Here is an 11,792-nt window from a genome sequence, read left to right on the forward strand (position 1 = left end):
ATCATCGGGGTCGATCAAAGAAATAACACAATCGCAATCGAAGGGATTCCAGTGTCTGATTTTTATTTAGGTCATCAGCAGGTTTTATAAGGCATTGCTTTCTCCATATTTCTGCATCGCCCAATCAACAGATTTTTATAAATACAGTACAGGTTAAATAAAAAAAGGACTTGCTGTTTCAAACAATAGAGTTGAAACAGTTGTCACGTTTGAACACGAACACACACACACACACACGGCCCCACATCCACCCTGTGGTCTATCGACCGCTAGTGAGCCGACTGATGCAACCGCTGCCCTTCAGAAACATTGACATTTTGCACGCTGAATGTTTTGACACTGTTGGGAGTCAAACAGAAACTGGCCTGACAGAGAAACGTCTGCACTGATGTGAGGAAGTAGTGAGGAGTAAAGTCAATGTTATGGCAAATCATCACCTCTTTAATAACTGCAAATTAAACCATTTGCGTATGATTTGTGATGCTAGGAGGTCCATCGGGGTCATTCCTACACATTCAATATCAACAGTACAAACATGGCAACGTTTGCCTATGCCACCACGTTTTTCACCAAAATGTAAAGTAGGTCCACAAGCCCAGAGAGAGAGAGAGAGACACACACACAATCTGTCGTCACTCGCAATGTGAGCGTCCTTAAAACGGTAAATAAAATAAAACTTTGGTTCCAACATGTGCCGAGACGTGTAAAAAAAAAAAAACGACCACTTCATGTTCTGATCCAATAACATGACGTACGTACGGCCTGATACCACCGATGAGGTCACATGGTCTCCTGTATTCGGACACGGCATCCTGTTCAAATGTGCTGCCGGCGTTCACAATGGTTCAGCTCTGCCTTTCTAGTCATTGAGTCTGTTTTGGTTCAAAGGGAAGCAGAGGAAGCCGTTCAGGGAACCAGTTCGGCGGCCACCGCGGCGCTACTACATGTTCACTCACAGGCAGTCTCTGACTGCTGGCCTCTAGTCGCTGACTGGTCACTACCAAAGGAACGTATTGCTAACACGAGTGGAGGCGTGGTGGGTCTAACAGTGTTTAACATCGTACGCTGGGGCTGTTCAGAGCACAGGACGCCTCGGAAAAAGATAACGGAGAGCAGCCGTTCACACATACACACTCATATATACACACACATACACATATACACACACTAACACATTCATATACACACACACACACACACACACACACACAGCGGTGGCCCCTCACTGCGTGACACTCAGCTGACTGTAAACATGCTCGAGGATCTGGGAGTAGGCTTGGTCTTTAGGGGCGTGACCGCTCAGCGAGCCCTGAGGAGGAAACAGGAAGTCATTACAGACCGCGGCGTGACGAGACAGGAAGCCCGGCCCCCGAAAGGTCGCGTCCATCATGACTGTGATCAATGAATCAAACTTTATTTACAGGAACGCTTTACGCTGTGCAAAAACAGCAATATATATATATGTATGCTAGATACAAATAATAAATTAAATAAAAATACAAAATTCAAAAAAGGTTACAAAATAATTTGTTAAGAGGCAAGAGAAACAAGAAGAGGTTTCATAATTTGCTTGAAAACCGTCGACAATTTTGGGGTCCGTTCCTCTGACGGACCAGGGTCATCATCATCGTAGGAGTAATAGTAAACGCCGTGTTACTCAGACCGTACCTTGATCTTATCCATCATGGTGGTGTCAGGACACCAGTACTGGTTGAACTGCACGATGTCCGGGGCGGTGCGGTAGTAGTCCACCAGCAGCATCTAGCAGGACGGAGGTCAACGTTAACGCTATGAAGGCACACAGACCTCCGAAGAATAAGTCCCGCCTCCGAGGCTCCCGGTTCCCTCGGTCAAATGTCTACGGGGAATAACACGGGGTTTATGAATGATCGTACATAACAAACTGTAGGTGGTGGAGAAGTAAAAGCTGCGTCACGTTTTGAACGACACACTTTTTCCATCTAGTGTGGACTGGCTTTTTGGATTGTCGGTGCCATTAAAGTAGTAAACGATTATAAATGCTATTTTAACGGCACCGACAATCCAAAAAGCCAGTCGACACTAGATGGAAAAAGTGTGTAGTTCAAAACGTGACGCAGCTTTTACTTCTGCGCCGCCTACAGAGTTTGTTATGTTACGATCATTCATAAACCCCGTGTTATTCCCCGTAGACGTTTGACCGAGGGAACCGGGAGCCTCGGAGGCGGGACTTATTCTTCAGAGGTCTATTACACAGCGCTGTTGAATACTCGATCCTGATTGGTCTATTGCGGCGTTCCTCGGCCTATTATTTCTGAAAAGCAGGCAGCTGCTGTGAGTCACAGACCGTTGCTATGGACACAGTTCCGGCCGTAGATTCTAACAGACTTGTCATTTTTTAGCAGAAGTAATAAAATCCTTTTTAAAATCAATAAAATATATTTTTAGTTTAGTTAGTCATTTTGCGTCAAACGATTGATTTCTTCAGTCAGTAGGAGTATATAAGCGGGGTCATTTCAGATTTTTATATATTTATTTTTTTATATATTTCATGGAGACCGTGACGTCTGACGGTGTGTGTGTGTGTGTGTGTGTGTGTGTGTGTGTGTGTGTGTGTGATCTCCGCAGTGTGTGCACGCCATCAGGGCGCCGTACCATCTCGTTGAGGACGTCGCTGGTCAGGAAGTTGTCCTGAACGTACGTGACCTCCACCGCCACGGGGATGCCGTAGTCGTTGGGTCGTTGCTTTGAGGAAAATGACTAAATTATCAACAGATAAGACAGGGGGCTCCTTTTTAGACGAGGATAGAAGCAGATTAACACAGCAACACAGACCGGAGCAGGCTTAGTGAGGACAGACCGGAGCAGGCTTAGTGAGGACAGACCGGAGCAGGCTTAGTGAGGACAGACCGGAGCAGGCTTAGTGAGGACAGACCGGAGCAGGCTTAGTGAGGACAGACCGGAGCAGGCTTAGTGAGGACAGACCGGAGCAGGCTTAGTGAGGACAGACCGGAGCAGGCTTAGTGAGGACAGACCGGAGCAGGCTTAGTGAGAACAGACTGGAGCAGGCTTAGTGAGAACAGATTGAAGCAGGCTTAAGGGAGGTGAACTGAATGAGAACAGATTGAAGCAGGCTTAAGGGAGGTGAACTGAATGAGAACAGATTGAAGCAGGCTAAGGCCCTGTCCACACGGAGCTGGTTTTTTGGTGACAACGCATTAGTCTCGTGGGCCGACCGTCCAGACAGACCCGGTGGATCCGGTGCTTTTCTGAAACCACCTCCGAGGGTGGATTCAGATAAAAACGGACCTATGCGTTTTCGTGTTCAGATTCGTGTGGACGCCTGAAACGCAAACGCATCGCCCCCCCCCCCCCCCACCAGCTGGGCGACGTGAGAGTTGCGTTGAATATTTTATTTATTTATTATTTGGATTATTTTTTGAAGCTTTAAATACAGCCCCTTGGTAAATGTAATTTCTAACTGTAAATTAAAAAGTATCTCTGCTCAATCCAAAAGGTTTAACAACTGCTTTCTCCTCCTCGACTGTATGTTTGTATACAGCAGAGAACCAGCGCCACACAGTGGCCTTGAATATGTACTACAGCGTTTCTACAGTCTTTACGGAGATGTTCCTGAAACGCATCAAAGGAAAACGGAGGGGAAAAAGATAGTATTCGCCCCTGTGTGGACGGGGCCTTAAGGAGGTTAACTGAAGGAGAACAGATTGAAGCAGGCTTAATGAGAGCAGATTGAAGCAGGCTTAGGGAGGTGAACTGAGTGAGAACAGAATGAAGCAGGCTTAGGGAGGTGAACTGAGTGAGAACAGAATGAAGCAGGCTTAATGAGAGCAGAATGAAGCAGGCTTAATGAGAACAGAATGAAGCAGGCTTAGGGAGGTGAGTGAGAGCAGCGCGGCCGGTCCTGGGGGGTCGGACGCAGCCGTGCACAAACCTCAGGTGGAGGCACCACCCAGAACGGGGTTATCGTGGAAGCCACACCCTGGTTGCCGTGGTAATACGGACCTGCAAATGAAAAGCGGAATCAGAGCTTTGTGTCCAAAACGTTTAGCCCCCGGCCGCACCCCTCACTCCTCCTCATCCACCGCCAGACTGAACCAGCCCTGACACCCAACAACACCTAGTCCTGGATAACCGCTGTGACCTCTCCCCGGGTGTGTGTGTGTGTGTGTGCGTGTGTGTGGACCTTAGCTCTAAGCCCATCGCTGAGGTGAGGAGACAGCATCACCACCACCGAGAGCATCAGTGTCAACCGCTCGGAATAGAAAGTACTCTCGTTATCGATCTACTTCTCCTTTCCGAAAAAATGTCACAGCTGCAGTAGGAAGAGAAACTTAAGGTGTGAATCAAACAAATGAGGGAATGAGGCCACTACCTGGTAGGCCTAATTAAGACTGTACTGCACTTATTGTATGTCGTACGTCCTGGCACTCAAAAAACATAAAAATAAAATGAATAAATAAATAGTACTTAGTTGTGTAGCATCTTATCCTAGCTATCTTTGTTGTGTACGGGGGAATGGGTTAACCTAGTGATGGTTAGTGCTCGGCACTTGGTTCTATGAACATCCTCACTGCACCCACAGAGACATATCGTTGCTTCTCTTTCTTCTCTGACAAACGTACTTGACGTAAGTCGCTTTGGATAAAAGCGTGAATCCTGCTTAACGCGAATAAATGTCAAAATGTAAGATTTAGAAGTTTACGATTTACAAACGTGTAATAATCCACAACAACAACAACAACAACAGGAGAACCCACAGTAGAACCTCGTCGTTCGTTCCTTTAGGATAGAACAGAACTCTTTGGGTTTGGGTTCGGTCTGTAGGCTAACGTAGCGGTTAGCTTAGCGGTTAGCTTAGCGGTTAGCTCCAGCGGTTAGCTCCAGCCACTGACCGCAGATGATCCCCAGGCAGGGCTGGAAGCCGTTGTTGGAGCCTTGCAGCCTGAGCTGGTGGTCCATCTGGGAGTCGATGTCCTGCAGCGACGGGAGGGCGGGGCCCCGCGGGTGACTGTGGTACCAGCCGACCAACGAGAGGCCGCGCATGAACAGGTTCTGACAGATCTGCCGAGAGAAGAGAGAGAAGAGAGAGAATAGAGAGAAGAGAGGGTGAAGAGAGAGAATAGAGAGAATAGAGAAGAGAGTGAATAGAGAGAATAGAGAGAATAGAGAGAATAGAGTGAATAGAGAGAATAGAGAATAGAGAGAATAGAGAGAATAGAGAAGAGAGTGAATAGAGAGAATAGAGAATAGAGAGAATAGAGAGAATAGAGAAGAGAGTGAATAGAGAGAATAGAGAGAATAGAGTGAATAGAGAGAATAGAGAATAGAGAGAAGAGAGTGAATAGAGAGAATAGAGAGAATTCATTGTTATTTTTTTAAAATATATATATATACTTGAATCGAGTTCTAGTCTCAGACCGAGACAGGAAAAAGTCAGTGTTGAAAACGGTTCCCTGGTTTAAAATGCCTTGCGTCCGTCTCAGCAGTAGAGGGCGCTGTCATACCTCCTCCTCCACGGCGGAGGCCGACTCTTTGTCCGCCAGTCTGGTCCGACACGGGAACGCCCGCAACACCGTCAGCACTGCAACACGACCACAATAACGTCAGTCACCAGAGTCAATACCGGGTTTACATCCGAATTTAAACTAGTAACACTTTGCGGTACAATCACAAGACACACACAGTGAATGTATGGTACAACAAACTTCACAGTGTTCACTTCCAGATAAGGGTTTTCTACTGATTGATTAGTGAACAGATCCACTCACGTTGTGTGGTCGTGTCCCACCGGCCCCCCAGGTAGCCCACCACCTCACTGGTGGTCAGGTGACAGTGGAAGTCCTGTAACAGGCCTCACTTTTACTCTCCACATACAGACACATCATCCATTCAATACCTTTTCAATTAGTGTTTTCATAACACTGATTATGGCTCCACCCCTTTCATGTACGAGTGACTTCAACTAGTCAAGATAAGTCTAGTACTGTGCCTTGGTCTGCAGGGGGAGCAGAGCCATCGTGAGTGTTAGGATTGACCCTGTGTTCAGAGCCAACATGAGTGATAAGGCCCTGACACACCAACCAGGGCCGTAGGACAGTCTGGTGAGCTCGGTGACCTGAGTCTGTTAGGTGTGTGTGCCGTGACCTGAGTCTGTACGGTGTGTGCCGTGACCTGAGTCTGTTCGGTGACCTGAGTCTGTCCGGTGTGTGCTGTGACCTGAGTCTGTTGGGTGTGTGCTGTGACCTGAGTCTGTTGGGTGTGTGCTGTGACCTGAGTCTGTTGGGTGTGTGCTGTGACCTGAGTCTGTTGGGTGTGTGCTGTGACCTGAGTCTGTTGGGTGTGTGCTGTGACCTGAGTCTGTTGGGTGTGTGCCGTGACCTGAGTCTGTTGGGTGTGTGCCGTGACCTGAGTCGGTTCGGTGACCTGAGTCTGTTGGGTGTGTGCCGTGACCTGAGTCTGTTCTGAGTCTGTTGGGTGTGTGCCGTGACCTGAGTCTGTTGGGTGTGTGCCGTGACCTGAGTCTGTTGGGTGTGTGCCGTGACCTGAGTCTGTTGGGTGTGTGCCATGACCTGAGTCTGTTGGGTGTGTGCTGTGACCTGAGTCTGTTGGGTGTGTGCCGTGACCTGAGTCTGTTGGGTGTGTGCTGTGACCTGAGTCTGTTGGGTGTGCTGTTTCAAGCCACCGTGATCTTTTCAGCCGAGTGCACGTGTTGAATCGGTCTTGTTTTGACCAAATCGGTCCGACTGCCTTTTTCTCGCCAGACTGTCCCGACGCCCGATACTCTGGTCGGTGTGTGGGGGGCCTTTTAGGACTGCCCCCCCCCCCCACCCCCCCACACCCCCCCCTGTAGCGCTCCGGTCTCACCATGAGCAGCAGCACGTTGCTGGACACGGCCACGTTGAAGGGCTGGAAGCGGTTGATGGCGGAGAAGGCGGACAGCTCCACCAGGGTGTGGGGGTCCCTGAGAGGGTAGGGGGGAGGAGGGGAGGAGGGGAGGGAGGAGGGGAGGAGGGAGGAGGGGGGGAGGAGGGGGGGGGGGGGACACGGTGAGTACAGGACAACAAGCCGCTGACTCACAGGGCGTAGTAGTGTAGCACCCGTTGGGGAGCGTCCTGGCCAGGCGTCTCTACCTGCTGGGGTCCCGGGCGCCCAGGTTCCCGTACCTCACGGGGATCCTCTCGCGGTCGGTCCGGCGGGCCACCATGATGTCTGCGGGACAGGGGGACGCCGGGGGGGTTATGTGACGCACTGACGCCCCGCGCTCCTTAAACGTGATGTGTTGTTGGACCACCGGGTGTGAGTTTGATTAGCCCGTTACGAGCCGTTTTTGAAAATCTGTGGGACACGCCCACTTGTGATGTCAGAAGAGGCAGATTTTCAAAACGGCTTGTAGTGGCTGATCACACTCACACCTGGTGGTGTCATATGTCCCCTTTAAGAATGAGTTTCAGCTTGAGTTGAGACACTGAGATTTAAAAAGAAAAGTGTGGAGAGTTGTAGGAGGAGGGAGGGTACGTCCACGTGCTTTGGAAGCACTTTAACATCATGAAAAGACGCACCACTTGAGTTAGGGTAGACTAGAACCCGTCACAAGCTGATCGGTGGAGACTAGAACCTTCACAAGCTGATTGGTGGAGACTAGAACCTTCACAAGCTGATTGGTGGAGACTAGAACCTTCACAAGCTGATTGGTGGAGACTAGAACCTTCACAAGCTGATCATTCTGTATAAACGTACTTGCTTTTACAACGAATGCAATGTTCTTTATGTTTACATATTGTTTGACGCAAATAATGACATTATTATATATAATTATATATAATAATGACATTGTTATATATAATTACATTCTTGATTCGCCGTTAAACTGATAAAACCGCGGAGAGCACCAGAACCGTTCAGTACAGTACCGTGTAATCCTGGTTTGGCGTTCTTGTTCTTCTCCTCCGCCGGCATGGCCGTCTTCCCTTCCTCCTCATCGTCCTCGTCGTCCTCCTCACTCACCAGGCTCTGGTCCCCATGGGAAACACAACAAGAGTTCAGACCCACGGCAGAACCTCCAGCTCAGCTCAGACCCTGCAGCGGCGTGTTTGATCCAGAGCCCTGGCCGTGGAGCCTCACCATGTCGGCGCTGGGCTGGTACTTGTGCAGCCAGCTGGTCTTGTACTGGACCAGCTTCTGGCCGCGGTAGCGCACCGACGCCCAGCCGCAGCCCGACTTCTTGGCCGGGTTGACCAGCCGCTTGCAGTGCGTGGCCCAGGCGCTGGGCGAGTTGAAGATCTGCCCCGTCTCCACCCAGCGGATCTTGCCGTCCGTCAGCAGGTCGCCCACAAACTTCTTCCCCTGGAGGGGGACGAGGAGGAGGGATGGAGGAGATGAGGAGAGGTGGAGGAGGAGAGGTGGAGGAGATGAGGAGGAGACAGGAGGAGAGAAGAGGAGAGAAGAGGAGGAGAGGTGGAGGAGATGAGGAGGAGGGATGGAGGAGATGAGGAGAGGTGGAGAAGGAGCGACGGAGGAGGAGAGATGGAGGAGGAGAGGTGGAGAAGGAGAGATGAGGAGAGATGAGGAGAGAAGAGGAGGAGGGATGAAGGAGAGATGGAGGAGATGAGGAGGAGACAGGAGGAGAAATGGAGGAGGAGAGGTGGAGGAGGAGAGGAGGAGGAGAGATGGAGGAGAAATGAGGAGAGAAGAGGAGGAGGGATGGAGGAGAGATGGAGAAGGAGAGGTGGAGGAGAGATGAGGAGAGATGAGGAGAGAAGAGGAGGAGGGATGGAGGAGAGGTGGAGGAGATGAGGAGGAGACAGGAGGAGAAATTGAGGAGAAGAGGAGAGTAAGAGGAGAGAAGAGGAGGAGAGATGGAGGAGGAGAGATGAGGAGGAGAACGATGAGATGAAGGCACAACGTGCATTGACATGGGGAACGCATGTGGGGGCACTGTGACAGATTTAAACAGGAACGTGTTTCTTAAAAAAAAAAAACCTGATCCAGGTAGTGCGGTGAGTACATTAACAATAACATGTATGGAGAGTACAGTACCAGGTGTATTACCAGGTAGTGTATGGTGTGTATAGTGTGTGTATAGAGTGTAGAGTGTGTACCAGGTAGTGTATGGTGTATTAGTGTACGGTACTGTACCAGGTAGTGTATGGAGAGTACAGTACCAGGTGTATTACTGTACCAGGTAGTGTATGGAGAGTACAGTACCAGGTGTATGGGGTAGTACCAGGTGTATAGGTGGTGTATTAGTGTATGGTACTGTACCAGGTAGTGTATGGTGTGTGTGTGTGTGTGTGTGTAGAGTGTGTACCAGGTAGTGTATGGTGTGTGTGTGTGTGTATAGTGTGTGTAGAGTGTGTACCAGGTAGTGTATGGTGTATTAGTGTACGGTACTGTACCAGGTAGTGTATGGAGAGTACAGTACCAGGTGTATTACTGTACCAGGTAGTGTATGGAGAGTACAGTACCAGGTGTATTACTGTACCAGGTAGTGTATGGAGAGTACAGTACCAGGTGTATGGGGTAGTACCAGGTGTATAGGTGGTGTATTAGTGTATGGTACTGTACCAGGTAGTGTATGGTGTGTGTGTGTGTGTGTGTAGAGTGTGTACCAGGTAGTGTATGGTGTGTGTGTGTGTATAGTGTGTGTAGAGTGTGTACCAGGTAGTGTATGGTACTGTACCAGGTTTAGTACCAGGTAGTGTATGGTGAGTACCAGGCGTAGTACCAGGTGTAGTACCAGGTGCAGTACCAGGTGCAGTACCAGGTGTAGTACCAGGTGTAGTACCAGGTGCAGTACCGTACCAGGTAGTGGATGGTGTAGTACCAGGTGCAGTACCAGGTGTATTACAGTACCAGGTAGTGGATGGTGTAGTACCAGGTTCAGTACCAGGTGCAGTACCGTACCAGGTAGTGGATGGTGTAGTACCAGGTGCAGTACCAGGTGTATTACAGTACCAGGTAGTGGATGGTGTAGTACCAGGTGCAGTACCAGGTGCAGTACCGTACCAGGTAGTGGATGGTGTAGTACCAGGTGCAGTACCAGGTGCAGTACCGTACCAGGTAGTGGATGGTTAGTACCAGGTGCAGTACCAGGTGCAGTACCGTACCAGGTAGTGGATGGTTAGTACCAGGTGCAGTACCGTACCAGGTAGTGTATGGTCAGTACCAGGTGCAGTACCGTACCAGGTAGTGGATGGTGAGGGCCCCGTCCCCCGGCTCCACCAGCCCGTCCTTCAGCAGGACCCTCAGGGTGATGCCCCTCCGCGTCAGCAGGGAGCCGCGGCCGCTGCTGGAGCGCAGCTCCGACTCCTCCCCGCCGCTCAGCTCCTCCTCCTCCTCCTCCTCGCCGCCGTCCTCCACCACCACCTGAGGAGAGCAGGGGGGCTCTGAGACCACACACACACACACACACGCACACACGCACACACACACACACACACAGACGCACACACACACACACACACAGACGCACACACACACACACAGACGCACGCACACACACACGCACACGCACACAGACGCACGCACACACACAGACGCACGCACGCACGCACACACACACAGATGCACACGCACACACACACAGATGCACACACACGCACGCACACGCACACACACACACACACAGATGCACACGCACACACACACACACACACACACACACGCACACAGACGCACACACACGCACACACACGCACACGCACAGATTAATACACATCATATGCACATGTTATCATCATGTTATCACCATGATGTTGGTCCCTCAGTGTCCTTGATGCTAATTTGGACTAATTTGGACTATGGAAATATCTGATGGAAGATGGAAATAATTATAGCCCCTGGGCTATAATAAATGTACTTTTGTATATGTTCATCAATGTGCATTGTCCTGAAATAATAAATAAATAAAAATAAATAAAATAAAATTGTGTGGTTGGACACGTGACCTTGATAACGAGAAAATGGGTTTCGGTTTTACTTTCCAGCCCTAAACACTTTCTGAATAACATCACATTCGCCAATCACCGGACCACACACTTATGTGCAGTTGGGTTATAATTAGGAGTGACTTGTGATTCCAAGCACCAAAAAAAAACAGAAGCTTGTGTCGCCCCGGTGACTTCTGTGGCAGGTAGCCGAACGGAAGCCGTCGTCATATTCGTAATACAACATGAAAACAATCAGTAGTGATATTAATAATCCGGATGAGTCACAATGGTCTGGATATCCCCTAAACGCTCATGTTATGAACCACCATACTTCCATCTATCGCCGATCCCTTTGTTCAAGCGTCTAATTAACCGCTTCCTCCCGCAAGACGAGGCCTGCTGCTCATCTCAATGTTTGACTGAGAATCATAATTAATAGCCCGGCCGCTCCATTATTCTCACCCATATCCCCCGAACCGTCCCGGGAAAGGTTCGAATCCCGCGGCGTCGGACGATGTTCGCACGAGACCCGTCCGAGGCGATACAATGATCTCACACCTCCCCTCGGTCCATTAGCTCGATGTGTTATCAGATGATATAGTGAGGCGCTATGTGTCTCCTGGTTCCTCGTTTCCTCGTCTAGTTCCTTGTTGTGTTGCTTTAATGTCAGCTCCCCTCCCCTTCCTTTCTTCCTCGTCCTTGTCACTCTCCCCCTGTTCTCCCTCTGTCCGCCTCATGACAAATCATCTGCCCCGGGATCCACCGGGCCGCTAACGATAACCGCGTTAAAAAAAAAAAAGAATAATAAACGTGTGTGTGTGTGTGTTGTTGTTAAACGATCTCCTTTCATATTCGAAGAGATCG

General features: G+C 49.8%; 1 protein-coding gene across 4 annotated transcripts in view; it reads right to left on the reverse strand.

Annotated features, from left to right (window-relative positions):
* Nucleotides 1–66: 66 nt before the first annotated feature.
* The window catches only part of mpnd (MPN domain containing), a 12,253-nt gene continuing 527 nt past the window's right edge, over nucleotides 67–11,792 (reverse strand). Inside the window, exons 1-13 of one of the 4 annotated variants that reach the window (XM_084473350.1) lie at nucleotides 11,391–11,556; nucleotides 10,183–10,385; nucleotides 8,122–8,343; nucleotides 7,911–8,010; nucleotides 7,131–7,209; nucleotides 6,865–6,961; nucleotides 5,769–5,841; nucleotides 5,505–5,581; nucleotides 4,893–5,061; nucleotides 3,932–4,002; nucleotides 2,635–2,739; nucleotides 1,669–1,761; nucleotides 67–1,309 (exon numbers count right to left, since the gene is read on the reverse strand). In XM_084473350.1, coding sequence (XP_084329476.1) covers nucleotides 1,223–1,309; nucleotides 1,669–1,761; nucleotides 2,635–2,739; nucleotides 3,932–4,002; nucleotides 4,893–5,061; nucleotides 5,505–5,581; nucleotides 5,769–5,841; nucleotides 6,865–6,961; nucleotides 7,131–7,209; nucleotides 7,911–8,010; nucleotides 8,122–8,343; nucleotides 10,183–10,385; nucleotides 11,391–11,394 — 1,380 coding nt within the window. In that variant the 5' untranslated portion in view covers nucleotides 11,395–11,556 and the 3' untranslated portion in view covers nucleotides 67–1,222. Of the gene's footprint in view, nucleotides 1,310–1,668; nucleotides 1,762–2,634; nucleotides 2,740–3,931; nucleotides 4,003–4,892; nucleotides 5,062–5,504; nucleotides 5,582–5,768; nucleotides 5,842–6,864; nucleotides 6,962–7,130; nucleotides 7,210–7,910; nucleotides 8,011–8,121; nucleotides 8,344–10,182; nucleotides 10,386–11,390; nucleotides 11,557–11,792 lie in introns of those variants that run through there. The other 3 variants (XM_084473349.1, XM_084473348.1, XM_084473351.1) reach the window with 3 other exon arrangements.

This window comes from Micromesistius poutassou (genome assembly GCF_964030765.1).
Source record: "Micromesistius poutassou genome assembly, chromosome: 9".
In the NCBI taxonomy this organism is placed as follows: Eukaryota; Metazoa; Chordata; class Actinopteri; order Gadiformes; family Gadidae; genus Micromesistius; species Micromesistius poutassou.